A 27,856-nucleotide genomic window follows, 5' to 3' on the forward strand; every position below is an offset into this window, starting at 1 on the left:
ATTTTTGACGAAACGATGTTAATACTAGTCATCCCTTTATTGTACAAGTCAAATAGAGTACAGAGAACTATCAGAACTTCACAAACACTTTTTACACAACATCTACATCACAGAGCAATTTATAGTACATTTGTGCAGCAACAGCCCGTAAGACTACATCGTCTGTGTTGACGAAGCTCAAAATCAGAATTGAAAGGAGAAGGGGATTTATTCACTTTTACAGACAACCAATTTATGGACTACTCAACAAAAGCTATAATATCAAGAAGTCATCAGCCAATCAAATGTTGAAGAATGGGATATTACTGGATGTTAAATTTAACATGATCCCATCATGTCACAAAATGTCCATGATCGTATTTGATCCATCACGCCCTTGCTGATGTTGCGAGAAACATGAAAAGATGAAGCTTTGCAAGCAGCTATAGATGATCAATCTTTCTTGTAAACCAGTGTTGGATAATCCGGACTCCACATATTGTTCTCCACGAACTCAGATATTTGTGCCTGCAATAGAGTTCAACCAATTAAAGTAACCAAGTTTTGAAATAATATTAATGTACGCAATTTCTACAACCAACAGAACAAACTACTTGAATGATCAAAAAAGGTTTAGGTTTTCCCAAGTGGTAGTGCAATAACATTCTGAGAAACTACAAGTATCGCATCAGCGGGAAACCTTGAGAAATGACGGAACATGGTAATCCTAAAAAAGGAGAGCCAAACCAGTTTCAAGGTCTATCAATCTGAATGGATGAAGGAGAGAGAATGCCTTAGGAGGGCAACCTTGTTATTTCAATTTCTCTCAGGAAGTAAGAAACAAAGTAGCACCTACAATAATGAGCATACAGCTGGAAGAGGATATTTTTTATGATGATTACGCTAGCTAAAAAGTTTTTTGTTCATTTTCTAGAATTATAAAAGATGTAAATTATAAGAGTTTTCAAGATCCCACTATGGTATAACACTTCAGCCAGCTTCTAAATATTGAGGTGATCTTCTGCCAAAGGCGTTTCTGTAAATATACAGAATGACCTTTTATGAAGCAGGTAATATGTGCAATAGCTCGTCGAACATATCTCTGCAGTGTAGCGTACTAGTGAGTTCTAGCTCCATGCTTGAGTCTCTTTTTTGCAGATCCTTTTAATGTCCCCGTGAGAGTCGCATCATCTGGTAACTGAAATGCTCTACTTCAGATTTTAGTCCTTTTGTGCTTCATTCTTTTATGCACAGTAATACAACAGGACTCATACACTGCTTATACAGTCCCTTTAACCTTAATCGACTGTTATGTTTCTCTATTTCATTTCATACTACAGATTCTTGCTTCTTCTCTAAATATTATCATAGAACCGAAAATTCAAACTCAAGCTAACTAGTAGAAATCAATCAATTTATTAGACCTTGTTAGAAGTCCCTCATCAGATAAGGGATGGATAATTTGTATCCTTATATGGTCATGAGCAGTTCTCACCTCGCAAGCTCTTTTGGAGTTGGGTTAGCCCCAAGACCCATTTCTTAACATAGTATAGGAGTACAGACCCATCCCGGTCCATGGTTTACCCGATGTTGTCTCCCATATTATATTGTCCATGCTCCACATTTCAAAGTCTTGGGCGTGCAGAGGATGGGGCTGAGTGGAACCAGAAGTCCCACATTGGTTGTGTGATAGATAATTGGTATCCTTATATGGTATTAGGCAATTCTCGCGCCTTGTGAACTAGCTTTTGGGATCGGCTGTTTGAATTCTCTATATCTTGTTATATTCAGCACCATTCCAACATTAAAATTATCTTCCTTAAGAGGAAAATAGGTTCTCTCACACTTACTCTTGAGTCGGATTAGAAATCTAATTGTAGATTTGGACTCGTAGGGTTATGAGTAACTCGAAAACATAATTTATTTTGGAATTTGACCACGACACACAGGGTTGACCTTTTTGGGTTGACTCTGCTTCGACAGAGCTTTCAAATATGGAATCGACATACATGGATTCATCTAACCTCATAGAGTATTCTTTTGAGTAGATCAAGCTTATTTGAGGATTCAGAGTGAGGAAAGGTGGTTTGAGAAGGTTAAGAGTTACTTCAGATTGAGGTAAGATAAGGCTTTGACCTCAATGAGGGAATTTCCCCAAATTAATAATGTTTTATGTATACTATGTATATGCAAGTACCATATATGTAAGATGACAAGAGATAAGAGGGTACCGGGGTTATGATTGTTATATGGGATATAAGATATTGTTGTCATACATGCTTTATATGTTCTTTCTGTATCATCACAACTTTAAGCATTATATCATGCAATATTTTCATGCTAATTTAACATTATGAGTTATGTGCATGTTTGATTACATGTTTAGTCGTTAGTCATGCATTGTATGATACTTTGTAATTGCATACTTGATTTCACACTTGGATGCCACTATGACACGTCCATATGATATGATAAGGTATGTGAGCTGTCCGTGCGCTTGTACAGGCAGGATCATTGTGCTGCATCACTCGGGTCACTTGGGCAGCGATGCAGTGTACACATAGGATTATTGCACTGGAAGCACTGGTGTTGAGTAAAGGACTACAGGTCAAATCTTTATCATACATCCACAATTTCTGACTCGTGTATCTGTGCATATCTTAATATGCTACATCTGTGCATATATTAATATGCTATACTTGTGCATACTTCATTATGATGTTATGTGCTTTACTTTTGTTCAGATTATAATATTATTGCAGGTTATTTAAGTGGGTATTTTTAGACCAACCCTCCTCACTACCTTGTTGGGACGGCCGATGATACTTACAGGATAAGAGTTGGTGAGCTTGTGCTTCATTTGCTGCACTTTTTGAGCCGTTTCTGACCCTAGTACCATCGGAGCTCAGGAGCGGGTCCAAGAGTACTTGGACACTGTTGGGGAGAGCTGTTAGGCCTATTCCACAGCATCTTGGAGTTCTCCCCCTATCTTGTTTCATTACTGTTTTCCTTCAGACAGTATTTGTAATTTGACACCAATGTATTATTATTCCATTAGACACTCATGACTTGTGACACCAGTCTTTGGGGGTTATTTTAGACCTTTCCACACTGCTTTGGTTTTAAACTTATGTCCTTGTGCTGATTTCCTGCTTTCAAACTTAGTTATGCCATTCAAGGTAACATAATAACATTGGGTTGCATGATTATCGGGTTAGCCTAACAAGTATGGTTTAGGTACCATTGTGGCTTAGGCAAATTGGTCAGTGACTCGGACAATCCAATTTTAATTTTGTATGTTAAATCTCTATCTATCATTGCCATTATACCAGAAAAAAATGAACTTAGGATATCCAAATTGCCTGCATTTATGCACCGCAATCTCATTTCACAATCATTCTTCATATGCCTTTATTCTTATGGGAGCTAAACTTGCATTCTATCTTAATTCTAGCCTATTACGAAATCATTTATGCTTCCAGTGGGTTCAAATTTAGTTGAATCCCTTGCCACATCAACTATAACACATGCAAATAGCACATACTTCATCCTATATGCTATTGGTTAGTTCATCCAATAACTGAGTTAACTAATTACATAGTCCAAAAAAGTCACCCATGCAAAGACAGCTATGGAAACTCTTTTGTATCTCCAAAGTAACTGGTACATAGAAAGATCCATAAAGTAAAAATACCTCATCAAGTTTCCGTAACTCTCGGCTGTCCATTTCACGGTATCCTTCAGCCAGATCCTCTTCTATAGCTTCTTTCACCACAGCTGCAGCCACCTCCTTTGTTATATCGCGTATCCTGTGATGAAAATAGATCATTCACTATGTTAGCAACAATGTAAATCTGAAGCATATAGAGCAATGACATCTTAGTGATGCATTTCAAAATGTAAAATGATTCTTAAGATACAGAGAACTAGATCTAAGAAGGTTGAGGAAGTCTGGAGCTTTGTATGACATATTTACTTATATCAAGAGGGTTTCACTGGGAATTTAGCAGATCCTCAGGCTGGTCCCAACTTGAGACAAGTTTCTTATTGCTCTCCAACTAAAGAAATTCAGGTGCATTGTCTCTGAAATTGAATTTTCTTATTTTTCTGAAATTGAATTTTTGTATCTTGTAGTGGAAAGCAACTTCTGAGTCAAACTGAGAAAATTTATATTCCCTATCTATTTTTAGACGGCAGTAAATATGACATATGAATTGATCTGAAAGTTCCCTGCAGTAAATGTTTAATTTTGCTGCTAGGAACTGATTGAGATAGAAAGAATAACAGCAAAAGCCAAACATAGGAGCAGATTTTGCTCCCACAAATCTTTTTTTAAATGTAAATGACATTCCACAATTTACGTTCCAACAGCAATGTAAAAGGCGAGGGCATGAGACGATGTATTTTGTCTACCACGGGCGAGACGCAAGACCCACTGATATAAGCCCCAAGGTGTGGGCATAAGTCCTGTGAATTTTGTTTTGTATTGGTTTTTAGTTGAATAAAGAAATAACCACAGTTACTGACATTAGATATCTTTTTTATAGTAAAAGTTTATCCTATTTTATTACTTCCGAGTTAAAGTCAACAATTTCTTTCACTAGTCTCACACTTGCACTTCGTAGATCAAAGAAGCCACCCCCAACCCTGCATAAATCTTTTCTTTTCTTTTTTTTTTTTTTTTTTTGGGGGGGGGGGATGTGTAAACCTCTAAAATAGTTCCCTAATACTCCTAAGGCATATACCTGGATATCGAAGGGTATATAATCCCCTTGAGTACCTCCTCCTCTGTAATATATGCAGCCAAACTGTAAAATCCACACTGTAGTTAGAAAATAGAAGTAGAAGCTACTCATGTGCTATAAATCAAGACTTGGAAACTTTACTAAAGCATCGAAAAAGGGAAGTACCACTCAGCTGCAGCCTGTAACATGCCATCTGAAACGATTCTAGATCCAGACAGAAGAGTACCAAGTCCTATTCTGAAGCATGTACGGAATATATTGTTAGGAGGAAAGAAAGTCAATAGTAAAGAGAGTATAGAAGAGCATAGACTAGCTATCTTAAACTTTGGACATTTGGAGTCTAACCCAGGAAAAAGGAACATGTTGTTTGCTTGGTTGCAGTGTCCAACATGACCGTTTCCTGCAAAATTCACATGCAGATAAAACATTGTCAACCCAAATATTATCAATTTATCTTGTATGCCTTTATCTATACCAATATCAAGTTTTCCAAACTTTCCTTTACAAGACTTTTCTTTCTTTTTTAAGTTGGCTAAACACGGTTTGAAGACCATGATTCTTTTTTTCCTTGTCAAAAGTAAGAAGAAATTATTTAAATGTTACACAGTAATTCTTTTTCCATATAAACGGCAGTAAAATGAATATCAGAAAAGTGGACTGCGACATTTACCCTATCCTACTAGCATTTTTCTCATATGAGAGAGAGAGAATAAAAGAAACACAGTGAAACTCTAAACTAAAATTCAAGCTAATCGTAGAGGATTAGTTTCCCAAATATATTGCAATTTTATTGTATCTCCCAACCCAAGTTAGGGAAGTCCCTGTCTTAAATGTTGAATAACGTTATGATAAAACTTGGTTATGTTCCAATTTAGTCTTGGCATAAGCATGCTTAGATTTCAAACCACTTAGAGAACATATATATTAAAATCCTATGCACTTAAAATTACTTACAAAATACTTATTTCCTTAATTAGTGCATGACTAAACTAAAGTAGTATATGTCATAAACAAGAAATTGGATCAACTTTAAAATATTAAACTCACAATAAATAGAATTAGTCAATTAATTATATGCATGACGAAAACACAGTAGCATGAATTTTTATTTTATACCTAAACACTACTCCCTCATTCTATATTATGTCGACTCTCTTTCCTTATTAGTATGTCTGAAAAGATAGGCACCTTTTCTATACTTAGAAATTATTTAAGCTTACATCCCAACTCCTTTTGACTTGTTGGAACCCCACTAGATAAAAAACTACTCTATATTTTATTAGGAGGGGAAAGAAGAAGGGTTGTGTGGAACACTTACCACCTATCATTTTAACTGTTGGTAGTTACGGAAATGTTCATATTTTGCATATATTAAGCTTATATGTCAAAAGTTCTTGTTTTATAAACCTTTTTTTTTATAAGGTAAAGGTTTATTGACCAAGTACCTTCTTGTGAGAAATATATGAGAAGAATATTATTAAATTGTTTTTGTATCTACATTATTAAATAAAACCCTTATTTATAGACACTATAATACAGTCCTTTATCAAGTAGGAAACTATATACTATTTTTATTCCTATTACTATTCATATTCCTATTCTAAGTAGGATTGTATATACCTATTTCTATTCCAACACTCTCCCTCAAGCTGGTGCATACAAGTCATATGTACCTAGATTGTTACAAATTCAATTAATACGAGGGCCGATGAGAGGCTTGGTGAGATATTTGCAAGTTGATCACTCGATTTCACAAAATTGACATTCAATCTCAACATGCTTAATCTTCTCATTAAAATACTGGATTAAATGCATAATGTCAGTCAATCTCAATGTGTTTGGTCTTCTCATGAAATAGTAATCAACATACAAGGCTGCTAAGCTCCCCCTAAGCAACAAAATTAGGTGGTTGCTCCATATAGACTTCTTCACAATGCAGCGGTTGTCGGAAAGTGCTCAAAATCCAGTATAAAGTATATGGATCGCGTTGGAATCAATAGGTGAGTCAATATTAGACAAGAAAGTCTCTGAAAAACTAGTCGGAACATGCTCATACGCCGGAGTATTAGATTTGATGATAAACTGGTGGTAGAAGATCAAGAACTGGTGGATCCTATAGATATCAAAACAGAAATTATTTCTTTTTATAGGAAGTTGTACAAGGAAAGTGAGAACTGGAGACCATCCTTTCACATGAACCAGTGTCCTTCCATCAGCTTTGAGGAGCAACAAGAACTACAAAAGCCTTTTGAAGAAGAGGAGGTCCTTCTTGGACTTAAAGCTTGTGCTGTAGACAAAGCACTAGGTCCAGATGGATACACAATGGGCTTTTTTGTTAATTACTGGGAGATAGTGAAGGGGGATTTGATGTCTACTATGCAGAACTTTCACTCCCAGGAGTTTTTTGAAAAGAGCTTTAATGCAACATATATAGTTCTCATCCCAAAAAAGAGTGGTGCAAAGGAATTGAGAGACTTCAGACCAATCAGTTTAATTGGAAGTGTATACAAGTTGATTGCAAAGATTCTCACAGAAAGATTGAAGAAAGTGATGCACAAGCTAGTAGATACTCAACAAATGGCCTTCCTAAGAGAAAGACAAATAACTGATGCAATCTTAATTGCCAATGAGTGTCTAGACTCGAGAGTGAAGGAAAAGTCCCCAGGAGTCATGTGCAAACTGGACATAGAGAAAGCATATGATCATGTCAATTGGAGCTTCCTACTTGAAATCATGCAGAGAATGGGCTTTGGATTGAAATGGATCAGATGGATAAAGTTTTGTATAAGCACTGTTAAATTCTCAATACTGATAAATGGATCTCCTGAAGGTTTCTTTCCATCAGACAGAGGACTAAGACAAGGTGATCCCCTCACACCTTTTTTATTCATTATAGTGATGGAAGGCCTAAACAATATGCTAAAGACTGCTCACACTAAAGGGTGGATAAGGGGCTTTAATGTAGCAAATGAGGGGAATCTAAGATTGGAAGTCACTCATCTCCAATATGCAGATGACACTCTCATCTTCTGTGATGCAGAAGAAAGCCAACTTAAGATCCTGAGAGTGATACTCATTCTTTTTGAAGCAACTTCAGGTCTCCATATCAACTGGAGAAAAAGTCTTATTTTTCCAATTAATGAGGTGAACAAAATGCAACATCTGACAGAGATCTTGGGAGGAGAAATAGGTAAACTACCAACAGTATACTTGGGGATGCCTTTGGGAGACAAAAGCAAATCCAATGAAATCTGGAATGGGGTGCTGGAGAGATGTGAAAGAAGACTATCTAGATGGAAAGCACAATATTTGTCTAGAGGTGGAAGATTGACCCTGATCAACTCAGTCTTAGATGCTTTGCCAACATATTTGATGTCAGTTTTTCCTCTCCCCCCTAAGGTGGAGGAAAGAATTGATGCATTAAGGAGGAATTTTTTGTGGAATGGAGAGAAAGAATACAAAGGATTTCATTTGGTCAAATGGAAGACTGTAATTCTTTCAAAGAAACAAGGTGGTTTAGGCATTAGAAACTTGAAGAAACAGAACAAAAGCCTTATGATGAAGTGGTTGTGGAGATTTCCTAAAGAGGAGCAGGCCCTTTGGGTTAGAGTGATTCAGGCCAAGTATGAGAAGATAGATCACTGGAAAACTAAGGAAGTGACTTCTACCTATGGTATTAGCCTATGGAGATCAATCAGAAATTTGTGGCATTGTTTCTTTCAAAGAACTAGATTCAATGTAAACAATGGAAGAAAGATTTTGTTTTGGGACGATAATTGGTTAGGAAATGGCAGCCTCAAACAGCTCTTTCCAGACATCTATCTGTTGAATCAGCAACATGAGGCCACTGTGCAAGAAGTTTGGTCCATCCATGGATGGAACTTAACATACAGAAGGAGGATACAAGACTGGGAGGTAGATAGACTAGCTGAATTTTATGGCACCCTGGACCATTTTGGAGGATTGAAAGAGGGAGAAGACACTCTTAGGTGGATTCATCACAGCAAAGGTATCTTCACAGTTAGCTCTGCCTACAAGAACCTGAATCAAATGGGGACTCAACTCAGATTTTTGCCTTGGAAGCTTATCTGGAAAGTCAAAATTCCATATAAGGTGACAGTCTTTACTTGGTTGGTAGTTAAAGAGGCGGTACTAACACAGGAGAATCTAATGAAGAGGGGAATACATATGTATCCTAGATGTTTTTTTTTGTGAGCAACAGGCAGAGACAATCAACCATCTGTTTCTTCATTGCAAGGTGGTTAGACAACTGTGGCACTTATTTACCAGCTTCAGGGGCACAAACTGGACCATGCCACAAAGGGCAAGTCAGGCTATAGAAAGCTGGAACAATGAAGGCAGTGGCAGTACAGACCAAAGCAGATGGAGGATTGTCCCAGCAGTGATTTGGTGGACCATATGGAAGGAGAGAAATATGAGATGCTTTGAGAGTAGTAGTAGTCCTTTACACAGGATTAAAATGAACTACATAATCACTTTTTGCTATTGGTGTAGTTCAGAGTATGTAGATGACCCTATAGCGGTTAGAGATATCCTAGGTCCTTTGTAAGATGAAGTAGGATCTAGTTTAGTTTTGTTTTAAGTACACGCAATTGTATGTAGCTCCATGATGTAAATTTGGGATCCCAACCTTTAGTGCTAAATATTAATACACAAAACTGTTACCTTTGTCAAAAAAAGTGGTCACAATCTAAGAAATAAAAGTATATGGGTAGGGTCGGTATGATGGCACGACCCTACTGGAAAATAGAAATTAAATGGGTAGGGTCGGATTGCCGGCAAGACCCTACTGAAAAAGAGAAATTATATGGGTAGATTCGGAATGATGGCACGACAATACACAAATAAGAAATTAGTCACCAGAAAAAACGGTGCAACAGAATTCAGATATGAAAAAGTAATCACCGAAAAGATGGCACGGTGCTACACAAATTGAAGATGAAAAAGTAGTCACCGAAAATATGGCACGGTGCTACACAAATAAGATATGAGAAAGAAGTCACTGAAAGGATGGCACGCTGCTACACAAATTAGAAATGAGAAGGTAGTCACCGAAAGGATGGCACGATGCTACACAAATTAGATATGAAAAAGTAGTCACCATAAAGATGGCTCAGTGCTACACAAACACTGACGGATATAGGATTGACACAAACAATCCTAGAAAGTCACTGAAAATTGACGCATGGTGACCTGTCAGACTGAGTTTTCTTCCCCAGAATATGGGGTTCATGCATATATCATTGGCCCTACTTTTGTTAACATAGCCATTGGCCAGACGGGTGGCATATATGGGTCACAGTCACCCGCCAACAACGGAAGCTCTTTGATTCTCTACCTCTGATACCATGCGAGATATATATGAGAAGAATATTATTAAATTGTTTTCGTGTCTACATTATTACATAGAATCCCTCTTTCTCAAAAAAAAAATTATTACATAGAATCCCTATTTATAGACACTATAATACAATCCTTTACAAAGTAGGAAACTATATATTATTCCTATTCCTATTCTAAGTAGGATTGTATATACCTATTTGGCTATTTCTATTATAACAAATACCAAAACCAAAAGTTACACAACACTGCTGGGAATATCCATACAGTCAATTACAACATCTCCCTAAAAGCTCCAAAAACTCCATATATTGTCCTTTTTTTAAATAAACTACCCGCCCAGTCAACAATCATCACATAAAATGGAACGAGGGAGTATTACAGTTTACATAAAATTACTATTTTGTAATTGCTATCTATGTATAATACTTGCATGCAAACCAGTACTCCAAATGTTACTAACCAAAAGCAGAAAAGTATGAAAACTCTATCAAGTCAGAGGAACTCAAAAGAATGATAGCAGATTTTAGAACCAATTTGTTACTAGACATACCAAGATCCACATCCTTGAATGGGCTTCCACTTGCAAATATAATGTTCTCACCGAGAATAGAAAATGCTTCCTCAGGGGTGCATTCAGCTATTAATGAAGAAAAACAGTGAATGAGAATGTTATCAACCTCAAAACCTTGTATGTTCTCAATTAGTATATACCATTTCTCGTTGGGTTTGACATAGGAAAAATTGCAGGCCGGGTTGAAGTTGAATGCTTAAGGGCTTCCAGTACCTGAAATATTCACATTTCACAATTTCTCAAAACCTTGTATGTTTTCAATTAGTATATATCATTCTCCTTTTCTTTCCCTGCGTAAGTAATGTTTAAAGCAGCTCTCATTTTCTCCAGTGTACGGATGCCAATCCACAAGCCAACTTTAATACCTAATGAGAATCCTTAAACTGGCCTGATTCTCTCTTTTTTAGTTTCCAAATGTCATCCAAGAAACAGAGAGATCGGTTTCAGCTAGAGATACATGGAGTGTTTGATGATCATAAACACTTACAAATAATGTTAAGTGAGGTACTTTTTTGTTAAGTAAATTTGGGCAAACATTGTTAGATCATGATATAGATTGTGACAAAAATGCTAGTATGTTAAGTAAATTTGGAGAAGCATGTTGCTTCTTATCACTGTTAGAATGCTGAATCATAAATCTCGCTAAAATTTATCACGCAAAATTTTATGTTCTCGTTGCGGCCACAAATATAGGAAACTAGTGTATATATTTATGTAGCTAAAAGAGATTCAAATTATCAATTTCTATATGCCATACCTCTTTTGAAAACAAGCCTCCACAAGCAGATAAACCAAGAAGTACATCTGGCTTCACTTCGCGTACCTGATTGGAATCAAGACATTGTAATTTGTGTCATACTAATAGTACATGGCAAAGAATATATGGCATATTTCACTCATGAATCAATGCATTTCTTGGTATATAAGCTTCTATCTCTATACTCTCCATCTCATACCTAACTTTCTCTCTCTTCAGCTCTGTTATGGCTCTCACAATGGAAAAGACGAGCCTTCCAGAAAACAGTTGATTGGCAACATGATTCAAAGGTAAGTCACAACCTCATAATTACCTACATTTTCTCTATTTTGTAGAATGCTTTCACACTTTTAGTTTATGGAAGATTTTATTGCATCAAAATTTATGTTCTGTTTTTCATGTTGGACAAGTTCACAGCACCACTATTCAGGCAAACTGTCAAATCCAAAGATCTAATATATCTTGGCTGGCCTTATCAGAGTTAATCCATCATCATATTATTTCCACTACTCTGACCAATTAGTTTCTATTGCCCCACTAACTTAATTAGCTGCATTTGAACACAACTGCAATTTCTTATTTTTGCCTCAACATTTCCTTGAGATTTCAAATGTTTATCTGATGGCTGAAACAGCCGTTAAGTGAACATTTTCCTTTCATCTAAATTTACTTAACATATATTCACAGTAAGCAATTGAGAAATTATGAAAACTTTGAGTCCTACACTAAGATGAGACAGAGTGACAGACCATAAAAGCCCCGATTCTTAAATAAAAATGAGAAAGGCAGTTTTCACTCATGAAAGGATAAAGGTCAATTACCACTTCCGCAAGAGTTGCACCTTCACTTAGACCTTGACGTTCAATCTCTTTGATCTTTCTGGCAAACGGGCGAGCATCGGGATCAACATTTTCACGTGCCTCAGTAATTAATCCCTAGATACATTTGTTAAACACCCATCAATAATCATGTCATAATTAAACCCACCTAATACATTTCACTTCCCCAAATAATTTCATATCCACAGAGGAATATAGAAAAGCAAAAGAAGTCCAGACTAACATTTACAATATCATTATACTGTAGCCATTGGATCAGACTACTTCAACAATCTAAGCTAGAGAAGAGAAAGAAACACATTAAATGCATTTAAGGCACAACCAAAGTCTAAATTGAAAACTGCTCACAGGCAACAAGCATGTCAGCACTTTTCAGGACCTTGCTTGTTGCATTGACCCTTATAATTTCTGCCAAAAGAGGCTGATAGTAATATGCTGTATAACCCTATAATTACTCACTATTCGTCAAATTTCTACCTGATAACTGATATTCCACTCTGTTGCTGTATCTGTACTTTCTTTCCCATTTTTCTACGCAATACCTAAACCACCACCAGATTTTTTAATTGTTCACAGGACTTATGCTCTCACTTATATCTGTATGCATTGGGCTCTGGATCAGCATTGGCAAAGGTGTGCATAGAAAAGCACCAAGGATTGATAAGGTTCGAGTGTAAGGCATAATTCAAGCCTGACCATTAGTGAAGCACGACGTAAATGAAGAAACAAATGAAAATTATTTGAATGATGCAAAAAAAGTTGCTGTAAATACAAGAAACAACTATATGGATATTTGAATTGAAAAAAATACCACCAAGTGAAATAAATGAAGTAAAATAATGTAACTAAGCCCAAAATCATTTTAAACTTCTGATTCAGACACAAATTTGAAATCTTAAGTTCATAATAGAGGATAAATGCTAGTTTTCTTATACTCACTTTGTTTCAATTATCTTTCTTTCCGTTTTAGTCTGTTTTAAAACAATGCCACATTCTATGTTTAGTAACCATTTAATTCCAACATCTCACCTGGCATGTTTAAGACCACGTATACTAAGGGCATTTTGGTACATTACTACATTATACATATCTTTAGTTTAAAGACCACAAGATTTAAAAGTCTCACTTACTTTCCTAAATTTCGTGCATAGTCAAAGGGAGTAGTAAATTTATAAATTCATTCATTACATTCGCTAACAAAATATGTCCCTTTGTTGACAATATTCATTGTTTGATAAAATCATCTTTCAAAATAGAGCTTATGGGTGATAAGACGTCTCAAAGTAGCTTGGTGTCTTTATGCCCACACTGACGCACCTGCACCACCTAAACTAAGCAAAACATCCACCATGTGCTGCACCTGCCTTCAAGACTTAGGCACGAGTCTTAACACTGCAGTGGACAGGAGTTTTATAACAAAATACAAGCAATAGTGAAAACTATCAGTTCTACTATTACCTTTTCAATGGTTAGACAACATTTTCAAAAGTTAAATGCACTTAAAAAGAACGAAGATTTTATGAAAACTATCATTTCTACTATTCGTAAAAAAAAAGATGATGAAAACAGGATAAAAGGAAAGGTAAATATTCTCTAAGATAATTATGAACAGGTACTAACCCGGCAATAAGAAAAAGATAACAAGAATGTCATTGACTGAAGGAAGAAAAAATAACAAAAAAATGTCATACTGCTCGATTGAAGCATAGTTTTGAGTCAAAAGGTTGTTGAGGGGATGCTTACCTTGGCATCAACCACCCAGAACTGACTCCTTGCACTTTCAAAAGCAATTTCAGTATTCCCTAGCATTCTTGCCATTGTCTTCCTAGCAGCATTAAGAACCCCTATTCCTGCACTGCACTACCAAAAGATTTAAAATATAGAAACCTTAAAGATTTACCGTAATGCAAAAGGCTCAAAAAGTCTCTCGTGCAGATAGAAAGAAATTTAAGATTTAAAAATAAGGAAAACAAGCCACTCAAGTCTCGTTTTCCAACTTCACTGTTCACTCTGCATGATAAAAATTATGTCCCAATCAAATGGTATTTCTTGCAGCCTACTGCTAGGTAAAGTTTAAGGGTGAGTAATTAGGAGGACTGAAATTGAAGATCAAGATTATGAAATAATTTATTGAAGATGGTCTATTAATATCTCATAATTAATTACTTTTAGTATTCAGCGTGCGAAGTCAATCTACATAAAGTGAATTTGTCCTTAAAGAACCCCCAAACGACTGCCATCCGAGTAACAGTCCAGGTCCAACTGTCAAGGTTGTGTACTTTGGGCCTAAGCCCACATGAATTTATCCTATGGGTTTTAACCCAAAAGATGCCTCAACAATTGATTTTGAACTCATTCTTATAAGGTTCCTAACTTTTTCAATCATTCTGATTAGCCTGAGGTGTAATGTGCACCTAAGCATCATAGGCTTGCCCTCTGTCTTGGGCAATTTGCTTTGACAACAGAACCATGCTTGTCTATCGGCGCGAATTGGATGTTCGGGCCTAGCATACCAACTTCTTTAAGTCATAGCTCATAGAGATATAGACTCTCAAAAGTTACAAACTTACTAATGTCAAAACAGTCATATTTCAGATTAATAAATAAGAGCTAACATTAGGTTAGAATATAGTCCACAATGATATGTCAAAAAGGCAGGCATCGGTCTTTCTGTTTATTCATTAAGAAGTAAAATGGACTCAAGTAAAATTGGAGGCAGTGCAAACCCATGAATGCTAGCACTTCAATGATTCTGACATCACATAGCAGGATGATATAGGTCTCAACCTGGATTTCCATCTACAGGGTACATCTAGCAGCATATAATTTGGATCAACTTATAAACTCTAGAAAAGGAAGAAAGGGTGAGATGTTTCAAATGTTCCAACTAGTATTTTGGCTGCATAAAAGAGCTCCTCAATACAGATTTCCACCTGGAGAACAAGGCACCTTAAGAAAGCTCTAAGAAAACAAAAGGAGGAAAAGCTCAGTGCACCAAATGTCTCAAATAGTATTCTACTCGTTTATTAGAGTGTTCCAGATTAATTAAATGAATGTGGTCGCCTTGTATGCTCTTGGACAATTTTCATATCATGAGCTACTTATTTTTTATTTATTTTTATGAAGATCATTTCATGAGCTAGTTATTGTGGCTATGTTAGGCCCAATGTCTACCTTCTATAACATGGCATCAGAGCAGACTCATCCCTATTATTAGTTGACACAATATTGAGCCGCATTTTCTGCTGTCCACATTCCAAATGTCCTGCCCTAGGTGTACAAGAAGGTGTTAAGTTTTCCACTTGGTTGAGGGAATGGTGGTGGTCTCCTTATATGGTCTTGGTTAATCCTCACCACATGAGCTAGCTTTAGGCCTCGTTTGGTTGGAGAACAAGTTATCCCAGGATTGTTATCTCACCCTCAATGTGGAATAAAAATAACACTACAATCCCGGGATAACTAATCTCGGGACAAGTTATCCAGCGATTTTATCCCAACTAAACATGAGATAAACCCATCCTAAAATTAATTCCGGGATTAGTTATCCCTTATCTCTCGTACTAAACGAGCCCTTAGGGTTGAATTCAACCAAAGGTCCATTTTTTTTTAACAGAGTCAAACTCTCCATCCTCCCCACTTCCCAATGTATGTGTTAGTGTGTGTCCCCCGCCCCTCAAATAACTCATATGAAATGGAAAGCAGCAATAATTCAACTCAACATGAGACCATATTCCTTTTAAGTATCACACCAGACATCTTCTACCATAACTAACCATTCAACCAGTAATGCAAAGACTGAATAACCAAATCTACTATATTTAATCGAACAGTATTTCTAGGATTCAGGGCAATAAGATATGAACAACAGGATTGGAGTGACTTGGAACATGGAAAGAATTGTACATTAATGCAATACAGAAAGAATGAAGCATATGAACAACGAAACAGTTCTTGTATAATGGCATGCTAATAACTCGAGTAAGAAATTATATGGTGCAGTGAGAGGAAAAGAACAGTTTACTAGTCTAACCTTCCAGCACCCGCCACCACAATCTTCATTTTTGGGAAATCAATCATTGGTCTTCCCTGTGCTCTTACTGCTCCCAGAAGACCAGCAATAGCAACTCCTGCAGTTCCCTGAGTAAAAAACAAAATTGTACCACACTTGTAACACAAAACTTGGTTAAACAATGAAGAGCACAGAAACTTTAAGGAACTCCAGTAAGGAATTCTATCTGATCTGAAGATAAGAGCAGACGCGTATAAGAATAATATATTACGGCTCTAAATTTCAAGAGGAGATAAGAAAATTGACTTGAGAAAATAAGGATACTGGAAGCAAAATGTCTCATTGAGAGTAAGAAACACCCGTCACAAACAAAAAGGCCAATAATGTACCAAAAGATGGATACAATTTGTCATCTCAAGTCCTAGAGTTCCTCCGTTTTCTGGCATCCAAGAACAAGCAAATGTTGTGGAAGTATGGCCATGTAAAGCAAACATGAATATCATAATTATTGAGTAAACTTTGCACTCTCTCTAGACAACAAGAGATGAGACACGTGGGGTGAATGCACATAATATTTTCTTTTCTCCCCACAAGGTTTGCAGATACATAGCAAGTAGATGCCTTGAATATTTTACAGATGTTTGTAGCAGCTTAATCTTTTGCTTCATTCGATTTATGAGTAAATCAATATCCCTAATCCTAAGAATGTCAATAAGTAAGGTCAACAACTTTTATTATTCACTCATTTATAATCGTAATCATATTTTTCCAAACACCAAAATACTTTGGCAATGACTGATAAAGTTATTTACCTGGACATCATCATTAAACATTCTGTAGTTGTTTCTATAACGCTGCAACAGCTTAAAGGCCCACTTGCTTTGAAAATCTTCAAACTGTTAATTTAAGGGCAATACAAACTTAGCGTGAAATTAGTTAGGAGAATGAAGAAAAGAGCTCAAATGAACCATGGGAAGTACCTGCACAATCACATGGGGCCAACGAGTAAAAACAGCCTCCATAAATTCATCAATTACTTCAATATACTCCTCTCCGTCAAGCCGATGATCTTGCAGTCCCAAATCTATGAGCATGAAAAGGGAATATCCTCAAAGTAAGAATGTGAGAGATATCCTGAATCAATAGGCATTACTAGTAGCAAGCTAAATATGACCGAGTGATAATTGATATCAAAAAACGATCTAACACATTCGAGATTCCGAAAGGTAGTGAGCAATGATAGTAATCATCTATATCAGGGATAACAATAGTTGCAATAAGAAATTTCAACAATCTACAGTATCCACATAGATAAACTTAAAAGAGTATGAAAACAGGATGTTTGAATAAGTACTCAACAACAGCATACCAGTATAAACCCACAGGTAGGGTTTGGGGACGGTAGAGAATACACAGGCTTTACCCCTACCTCATGGAGGTATAGAAGCAAGTTCCGAAAAACCCTCAGCTCAAATAACACATATCAAAGACAATAGAAAAGAAAAATACAGAATCAAAGAGGACATAGTAAATAATAAGGAAAGCATAGCATTCGTAGAAAAGGAATAACAACAACAGCCAAATAACGCAATAATCAAAGGACAAGGAACTACAAGAATAATGCTACTACTACTGGTAAGGAAGGAGAAACAGGACTAAGGAGGATATATCAAGAGCAAGTACATCTATCAAGCAATGACCAAAATTTTTAGCTTGGTTAGATCAGAACAAATGCTAAGCATCTGCTAGGCAAAGTTCATATGCGCTTGTATTTTGGAAGTTTCTTTTATAATACATGGATTTGTGCAACTCCAAATGCCAGGTATACACAACATAAAATCCCATTTAACCGCACACTTCAATGAGTAGTATGATCATGCCTTCCGTTAAGATATTAAAAACAACTGTGTTAATATATACCTATTCATTCAGGTAAACAAAGACGCATAAACAGGGACATATTCCAGAACCTAAAGAGAACATAATGTAGTAGTTGGTTTGTATTGATTTGATCATTGGAGAACTATATGTGAATTAACATCAACCGTGATAAAGAATAAGTACTCACATAAAGGGTCTTTCAAGAGATTCTCGTTGTCAGTTCCAACATCAATCATTACAGGCAGTACCTATTGGAAACAGAAAAAGGAATCAGTAAATTTATAAAGAATGCTAACGACGAGAGTTAAGTACAAAAACATGTATGAGAAACTAAAAATGGCAAGAGAAACTATATCATAAGGAATTACAGATATCTGATGCCTCACATCAGCAATGTCAGAAATAAGTTGATCCACTAAAAAGTAGCTTCTACAATAAGAAAACCATTAAAGACTACTACTATTCACTAGATATGATACTTCAATTTTTAAAAGAATAAAAGAACCATAATAGAAAGTTATAAAGCGCTTGACATGGTATCTCTTCATTTTCATTCATTTCCTAAAGCAAGCAAAGCTATAAATGCTTCAAGAGTCACTGACAATTGCATCAACCCTTTTTAACAAATAAAACTTCTCAAATAAAGAGAAAGAAAATCTCTTGACATACAAATACTTTATCTATTTCCTCTTTCCATCACTTCCCATAAGTAAATTTTTTTCCCATGTCCTTTTATTTGTTTTAGTGCTAACTACATGAAAGCAACCTTATTCATCTAGCAATATGAAGAGGTAACATGGAGCAAGATTTATTTGTTTTAGTGCTTACTACATGAAAGCAACCTTATTCATCAAGCAATATGAAATGGCAACATGGAGCAAGATTATACTCTTTGAGGGTTGATCCCAGCAGCAGCCACATACAGATCCAGCTTCCCAATTGCAATACCAATTCCCTGAATTCCGAGATCTCCAAGACCCAATATTCTACTTCCATCAGTTACAACAATCATGTCAACCTACATTGCAACTCCAGCTATGAAATGCACTTTCATTGTTGAGTGTTGATATATAAAATAACTTATCAGAAGAAAAAGAAGAAAAGCAGTTACGCACTAACATAATGGAGAAGCAGTAGAATCATCCATGCTAGTGAATAAGATCAAAGTCAAAAGGAAGAGTTAACTATCTCACAAGATAGTTACTATAAAATAACTATCAGAAGGAAAAAAAAAAGAAGCAATTACACACAAACATAATGGAGAAGCAGTAGAATCATCCATGCTAGTGAACAAGATCAAAGTCAAAAGGAAGAGTTAACTATCTCACAAGACCAATTACAACTCATAGTGAATTTATCCTCTTTTTTATCTTTTTTTCCCTTTTTGAGGGATGGATGGAACTGTAAAGGATAAGTCAATTGATAGTATTGCAATGAAACTGTATATATGTTCATTTTTCTTGATAAGGGTCACAAGATCTTCATTTTTCACCATTTATGTTGTCAGTAGGCTGTTTTGACGAAAAACTTCTATTTGACATATAATGTTTACCTAATATTATGCAAAAGCAAATTAATGTGCTGCATAGTGTTATGATCTAATCAATTTGACATGTTCTGTTCATCTAAAAATCAACTGAACTGCTCAGTAATTGCAGAGCACCCGCACGATTACTTTACTGTTTTCTTCAGCCCTTTTATAAGCAAAAATTCAAAACAATATGCATCTGTGTGTATCGAGGAAGATATTGAAGTACAAATGATCTGTACAAGGTAACTAAGAGCAGTTCACATCAGTTTAGTAGGAAATACCAAAATATTCAAATGTCTTCCCAGAGTAACAAGTAAAGCTTTACATATAGATTGGTTCATATATACACAAACCTGATCAGCTGGCCAATTGTAAACCATTGACATCATTTCCCCACGATCTTCGGCACTGAAGTACATTCCCCTCGGACGTCTGAACAATCCACTGTACTTCTGGCAAACAAGACCAACTGTAGGAGTATACACTATGGGTGCATATTCCTCAATATTTTCCATTAGAACCTGCCACAGTAAGGAAAAACTCTCATCCATAGGTCCTCATATACAATTTTTTTATAACAAACCAATATAAATTAACTAAATGTTGCTTCACCTAATAAATTGAATTAATGATAAATTATCTAACATGATATATTGAATTTTGCTCATTAATTAATCATCTTTTATAATGGACATTAAGCGTATGCCTAACTCTCACCTTTGAAGAACAACGGAGCATAGTTGCAAACTTCTTTTTTTAAAATAAATAGATGCAAACTTACTAGGTGTGTAAAGTTAAGTTTTCCCTTGTGCCTTCCTCCTTTTTGTCTTTCATATTAAAAGCATGTTCACAACTTCAATTTTTTAGGAGAAAAATTGTCGGCAAAGAAACGACGTCTGCACCATAAACAAAATAAGTTCTTTTGGTTTTGAAAACCTCAATGCCGTATTGGGGAGAGGTGATTAGACAGGACATGGCGCAACACCAGCTTTCCGAGGGCATAACCTTAGATAGGAAGTTATGGAGGTCACAGATTAGGGTAGAAGGTCATTTCCTAGCAGGATATAGTGGTGCACTGTATCTTTTTCCCGATATTTATTTTTTTACCAGAAGTAATAGCATTTGTCTAGCGAGTTGGCCTATCTCACAACTTTTGTTACTCGTTATTTGTTATGCTTTAGTTATCACATAAGTTGGTTATGGTAGTTGCCCCTCTTTGGTATGTTATGTTATGTTGTCCTTGTTAGTTTCTATGTCCTCTTTACTTCTATATTTTTCTATTAGCTGCTTTGATGTTCGTTACTCTTACCAAGGGTCTTCTGTAAACAGCCTAGTTGTAAGGTTTGTGTACACTCTACCCTCTCTAGACCCCTTTTTTGGGAATTGGGACTATACTGGGAGGTTGTTGTTGTTGGTTTTGGGAACTTCAATGTCATGCCAAAAGTTCTATTACACTTTTTTAGAACACCAAATATGTACTTTGATTACTTCTTCTTGTTTAATTATGTTATCCATATTCTTTCACAACAATTTTCATATGACTTATAGCATATGTACTACTTGCCGCATGGGACACACGCGCAACACATGTGTCCAAAACTAGTATGTATATGTGTGTGTATATATATATATATATATATATATAAAAATGTATGAGGTTGAGGTACGATGAAGGTTATTTTTCGTCTGTTTGTGATGTCCGTACATTACACATGTATGCAACCCACCAATATTGCCTTTAACCTCCCATAAATCACTAACCCTGCTCTCACTTTGACACCCTCCTTCTCTCTCATTCTTTGGGTTTACAACATGCCTTACGTTAAGGTACTCTTCTTTTCGATCTCATGTTATTTTCTTCTTTCTTTTCTTGATATCGCAAGTTCCTTTCTTTTGGAGAATTAAAAATTGGAGTGTTTTGGTCTAATTTTGTTACAAGTTCTTTATGCTAATTATTTCTGATGAATATTGGAAAATGGGCCTTCTCAATAAAAAATTGGAAAATGGGTATTTTCCCTCTCTATCACTTATATTTTCTTGCTCATTTTTTTTTTCCTTATAAAATGGCGCTGGCAAGGCACAAGGTCTTATAGAGAGCACAACAATCTTTATGCTAAGCATTTCTAATAAATTGCCACCAAATCTCAGTAGGGGGGTTCCTTTTTAATTTGATGCACCTTTTTTGCTGGTGATCACAATTTTGTTAAATGTGATGTTCTTTTTGGTGATTAGTGTTAGCTTTTTCCTATTTTTTTGGCAAATTCTTTTTTTCGTTTCTATTACATGTCAGAAATTTTATTTGATTTTTGCTCATGCATGTTGGAAATAGACATCTTGATGTATGATTTTTAATAGTTGGCTAAAATCTTCTTCTTTTTTTTGAACTTGAATAGTTGGCTAAAATCTTTTTCCCTCATCAATATTGATATACATTGTGTTGTGACAAAATGTTTGATGATGTGCCTAACCTGAAAAAGAATTAGAGATAACATGACTAAATAGATTTAGTGGGGGAGAGAAATAAAATTAATCATCTTCCATTATTTCCAATTCTTAAGAGATTCTTTCCCGATCAAAAGCAAACTCATTTACTCATCATTTTTCCCCATCCTATTATTTTCTTAACTTTTTTTCTATACAGCGAACTTTAATGTTGCTTTTAATTTCTATTTTCTATGAGCTCTAATATGAGCATTAAAAAAAATACTGAAATCCGAACACCAGAGCTCACCAGACTTTGGAGTAGCAGTGGAACTCGCAAGGGAAAGAGGAAAAAAAGGAGGAGAGAGAGGAGGTGCGTTCGATTTTAATTTTTCTAATGAAAGGACAGAGAAGTCCCATTTTAAGTGAGATGGTGAGGGTATTTTAGGTAAATGAAAAATGGGGGCATTGCTAACCAACTACCTTCAAATAGTAGGTTAGCAAGACCTTATATATATATATATATATGTAAAGAGAGAGAAACAAAAAAAAATAAAGGCTTCTATACAAAAGAGACAGAGACATATCCTACATAACCCCATTAGAGGCCATATCTGAACAAAACCGAAGATTTTTGATGGTTTATGTAATGGGAAATGGTCCTGCTTGGTATCAGACGCTTTGGGATTTTAAAAAATCAGGATGACAGATCTTAAAAAGGACACATGGGAGCTGAAAGACAAGAAATTCTTAAGAGCAAGTATTTTGTATTTCTTAGGCAACAGTCAATTCCACGGTAAGAGAAAGAATGCCACACATAGCTTGTAGCTTGCTGCTTTCTTGTTCTTTAGGGGGCGAGGTTTGCTATGCACTGGAATGGTAGTTACTAAACAGAAGGTGGGTATTGTCACAGTGCAAGAGACATGTCCGACTGAGATTTGCAAACCGAAGCACTTTAGGGGTTGTTTAGTTCACATACTAGATATGCGGGTCTTATGTAGGGATTGTGTATGCAGGAAATAATAATGAAGGAATTATATAAGGTGAATAATAATACAGAGGTTGATATCTGGTGAAAAGTAAGTATCCCATGAAATTAGTTGAGGTGCGCGCAAGTGGCCCGAACACCACGGTTATCCAAAAGAAAAACAATTAATACATGAACAGTTATAAAGGGATTACTTATTTTAAGGGTACTTTTGTCGTAAAATACTTTTATCTCCGCAATGCTAATAAATGTACTTTTATTTCATATTGACACATAAAATAATACATAGATTCTCGCATAATTCAATGTTCTTATCATGTAATACCGCCAATCAAGTGTCGGATTAGTTATGCAGGAATGATTTTTACTATGACCAACCAAAGACTGCATTAAATGTGTGGATTATTTTCGAAATTCCTCCAACCAAGCATTGTAAATTTTATACAGAAATTTATATTGGAATTATTTTTCCTAATCCCTCCAACAAAAGACCCCTTAATGTCATCATAGAGCATCACAAGACAATGTAGTGCTGTTAAAAGACAAGTTCAGTTACTCACCTTGTAGTACAAAGTCTCATTTCTATCGTGCAAGCGATTAAGTATGCGCCACTTGGCCAAAACATATGGGTCAGATGGACCATCTCTAGCTTGTACTTCAAGCCTCTTCAAGTCAGCCACTGTTACATGCAGAAAAAGGTTTAAAATTGGCAATGTAAGTAAATGAACTCAAAAAAACCGCACTTCTTGGGGGGGGAAGGGGGGGGAATGCCTACATGATTAAAACTCTGAATTTGTTGCTTTAAGGATTCAAATTTCAGGAAAAGAATTGGTAAGCTTTAGTTTCAGAAAAAAAAAAAAAAAGAATTGGTGAGCTTTAACAATTCAAATTTTGAAGAAGGAAAAAAAAAAACTGTAAATGGATCCATTACTTGGAATTGACAAGGGGAGAAAGTATATCCCGCTAATAAAAGTGAGAAACTATCAAGGCGTATTAGAAGAAAAAAAAAGGCAGAAATATCCTCCGTTAAAATTCACATGATCCTGAAAATCTCCAATTTGTGAAGAAAACTACAAATTTCTTCTCAAACTCAAAAAAATGAATACTAAAAGGTTGCGAGGAAGTATCTATTCATTACAACACTCAGATGCTAAAGTGTCACAGATTTTGACTTTGAAGATAGCCCAAATTTGATAGCAATTAAATTGTGGATAGAGACTTACTGAACCGTGCAATTTGTTGTTCAAAAGACATCACGTTTGGAGGCAGTAAGCCACGAATGTGAAGACGATCACGTTCAGTAAATGAGAATGCTGTTCCCTAAAATTCATACATATTATTATGAATCTTGACTTCAGTATTTTCCAGTGTTCACATGAAGTTCACAATATGAAATAGTTAAAGGCAAGAAAATGCTTATCGCACGATGCTTTCCAGCACGAGTGATCAGGATAGGCTGCATTATCCACATTTCTATACACAATTTTGCCAGTTAATACTCCAATTCAAGCACTTAAAAACAGAAGATGAATTGTTTAAAATGAAACAAACTGATGAAGGGCGTAAAGCTGTCCCCTTGTCAAATACTATCCACTAGAAAGAAAAGGTGATTTAAAGCTTTTCTTCAGAGATATACTTTTGCTAGCTACACCGGGTCAAGTTAAACAGTAATCTCTTCTCTTTCTTCTTTAGGGGGGGGTGTAGTCTCCTTATATCGTTTTCAACAATCGACCCCTCAAGAGCTAGCTTTCGAGATTTAGTTAGGCACAAGGCCTATTTCTTCATATACTTCAATCAAAAACTACGAAACTAGGAACGCATTTTGGTGGTACTGAAGACAAAAACAAGGATGTTTACATAATATGGACTATTAGTTGAGGATTGGATATCACGCTCATCAATTACAGACAGCTAAACTTCATACCTTTTTGAAGTAGTGTACCAAAACTCGCCTTAAGTTTAATCTTTGTGCGTAGACTGTAACATAAGATCTAAACTATTGTATCTCATTCTTTTCGTATTATTGTCTATTTTAGGATCTTATGATGAAACAAATACCCCAGACCCTCCTTGTGGGATTATACTGGGTACGTTGTTGTGGTATGACTAAGCAAATTATTAGTACAAGACATTATCTAATGGTCTCTACATCCTTGAAGATTGGTGGTCTCGATATGTTGCATGTTCTAGAGTCATGTCTCCATTTGAAGCAGATAGTAGGTTGGAACATCCTTTTTTGATGAAGGTCAGTTGGAACATCCTTAACTGTCTACTTTTAAGGAGCTTTGACCTATTGTTTCATAATATTTCTTCATTGGAATGTGAGTTGTGTCGGTACAAAATATCACCATAGCTCGATAGGTCCTAGAGTTAATAATCGAAGAGAGTCCGTTTGGCTTGGCTCATTCTGATATGACCATGTCATGTTCTGTCCAAAATTGGGTTTAAGTATTTTCTAACCTTTGTGGATGATTTTTTATCGAATGACTTGGGGTTACTTTATGAAAAAATTATCCCAAGTATATTCCCAATTTTGTGCTTATTGTGTTGAAGTTAAATCCCAATTTAATACTATTGTGCACATACTAAAGAGTGAGAGTATATGTCAAAATCATTTAAGTTTGACATGAGACAACACGTGATTCTCCACCAACCATCTCGTGTTGATACACCCTCTCAAATCGGAACTGTTGAGCCTAAAATAGCCTTTGCATAAGACAACTTGCACTTCCACTCCAAACAAAGGTTCCTAAATAATTTTGGGTCGATGTAGTCTTTATGACTTGTTTAATTAATCTCATGCCATCTACCAAGGTTACTTATGGTGAGGACCATGACAACTACCCAATGAGTTGAGCAAACTTTATAACATTACAAAGAACTTCAGGACATTAATTATGGCTGCCCAAACAATACATATGGTATTAGAGATAAGACTCATCGATTCAAGTTGTTGTGTAATTCAATGTTGAATCCCCGTGTTTACATTATCCACGCTTCAGTTGTCCGGTCCTAGGCGTACAGGGGAAGGGGGAGGATGGGAAGTTAAGTCTCACATGGTTAGGGCAATGGACTGTTATCTCCTTATATCATCTTCAATAATCCACCCTCAAGAACTAGCTTTCGGGATTGAGTTAAACACAAGGTCCATTTTTTCACATACATTAATCAAAAACTACGAAATCAGGAATGCATTTTGTTGGTACTGAAACGGAAGTTTTCACAATATGGACTACTCCCTGAGGATTGGATATCACTCTCAACAAATGCTGATAGCTAAAGTTTATAGCTTGCTGGAATAGTGTACTTTTAGGTCAATAGTCGAAAGTCAGTAAGCTACAACCACTGCCCCCTTCCCTGACGTGAATTCATTGGCCTACTTTAATCTATTATTTATTTGTTGAGGGTTCGCATAGATTGCACAAAACAAACACCAGTGGAAAGGGGCAGCACGAATTATCTAACTATTGGTTCTTGTTTCATCACTTTCATATTGATTTAAGGATTTAATTTTCTTATAATTAAACCCAAAGTAGACCTCACGTTCCTAAATTTTCATTCACTAGTGCATAGAGGAATTCCACTCTGTAGTGCACAACTATAATTAACAATTTGCAAGTGTCCAAGGGAATAACTGAGTGGTCGAGGCATAGCACTGGGAGTCCCAATTTGAGTCCCAACTACAACACTCAGTGTGTGGTCATCTAATCCAACCTTGGTGGGCAAAATTGCTCAGTACATGTGCTTCTATGTTAAAGCAAGTTGCCCCATAGATTAGTTTAGCTGCACATAAACTGCTCACTCATAAAATGAATAATAGCAATCTGCCGATCATAAGACTTCAATATCAAATAAATTTGCTTAACAAAAGAGATCACAAATTTCCAATTACAACAAACTCTTTCTTTTCTAGATTGAGGGTTGAGGAGGTGAAATGAAACCTCACATAGCCAACCAACTGAGAGCTACTAAAATTACCACAATAACAAAAAAAATCAACTAACAAAACAAAAGAACATTTCTACTGATCTTTCAACAATTCATTTACATAACCAAATAATGAGAATATCAATTCAAGTTATAGAGCCAAAAGTACACAACGATCTGGTAAATTCACGTTCAAAAAAAAACACGAAAATTGAATTACCTTGTTAAACCATGGATCGTGAAGAATATCAAGACTCCGCTTGTGAACAATGGTGGGACGGTGACCTTCCGTTGTAGTAAAATTTCTTGAAGAAGATGAATTCACAGCAGCAGCAACTCTTTGGTGTAAACGCCTCAGAAGAGTTGAGGAAAGTCGCATTTGATTGGAAAAATTCGCCATTTTTCTGGATCGAAGAAAGACAGTGAAGAATGGAGATCAAGGGAAAGTGAAACTTCTTAATAAACCCTATAAATAAATAATCACGACATTCGATGTAGAGTTTTCACAGTGAAAGAAACGAGAAAAGTTCACTGGCCGGAAAAGCTTAAACTAGTGGTAATAATTGATTAATTCCTTGCATTTTTGTGACTAATTTTGTCGGCTGAATTCCACTGACAAAAGAGTGTGAAAGTCGAGCGTGTTTAGACCCGGCTCATTTATGACACTACTACATGCCCCGGTGATATTGTCTTTAATCGGATGTCTCATGTTACATTTTTTATCAAGACATGAAATCATGATAGTAAATCTCAAAAAATATCGTATACACCTCTTGCTGTATTTTAATATGTTTATAATTACTTTAGTTATTTTTGGATTCCCTCTTCAATGCTCGAGTTGGAG

At 35.9% G+C, this 27,856-nt stretch overlaps 1 protein-coding gene across 1 annotated transcript; it reads right to left on the minus strand.

The window, feature by feature from the left end:
• LOC125842143 (NAD-dependent malic enzyme 62 kDa isoform, mitochondrial) lies at positions 1 to 27,640 on the minus strand. The gene is made up of 19 exons (XM_049521370.1): positions 27,233 to 27,640; positions 24,309 to 24,405; positions 23,646 to 23,764; positions 20,030 to 20,197; positions 19,035 to 19,163; positions 18,333 to 18,393; positions 17,245 to 17,348; positions 17,077 to 17,160; positions 16,286 to 16,392; positions 13,999 to 14,110; positions 12,238 to 12,351; positions 11,417 to 11,482; positions 10,800 to 10,872; positions 10,639 to 10,725; positions 5,070 to 5,124; positions 4,890 to 4,961; positions 4,725 to 4,787; positions 3,674 to 3,788; positions 1 to 507 (listed from the first exon to the last, which is right to left on the minus strand). Exons 1-19 carry the CDS (start codon positions 27,410 to 27,412, stop codon positions 433 to 435), a joined length of 1,881 nt encoding a protein of 626 aa, XP_049377327.1. The 5' UTR covers positions 27,413 to 27,640; the 3' UTR covers positions 1 to 432.
• Between the last annotated feature and the right edge of the window lie 216 nt (positions 27,641 to 27,856).

This window comes from Solanum stenotomum, chromosome 10 (genome assembly GCF_019186545.1).
Source record: "Solanum stenotomum isolate F172 chromosome 10, ASM1918654v1, whole genome shotgun sequence".
Classification (NCBI taxonomy): Eukaryota; Viridiplantae; Streptophyta; class Magnoliopsida; order Solanales; family Solanaceae; genus Solanum; species Solanum stenotomum.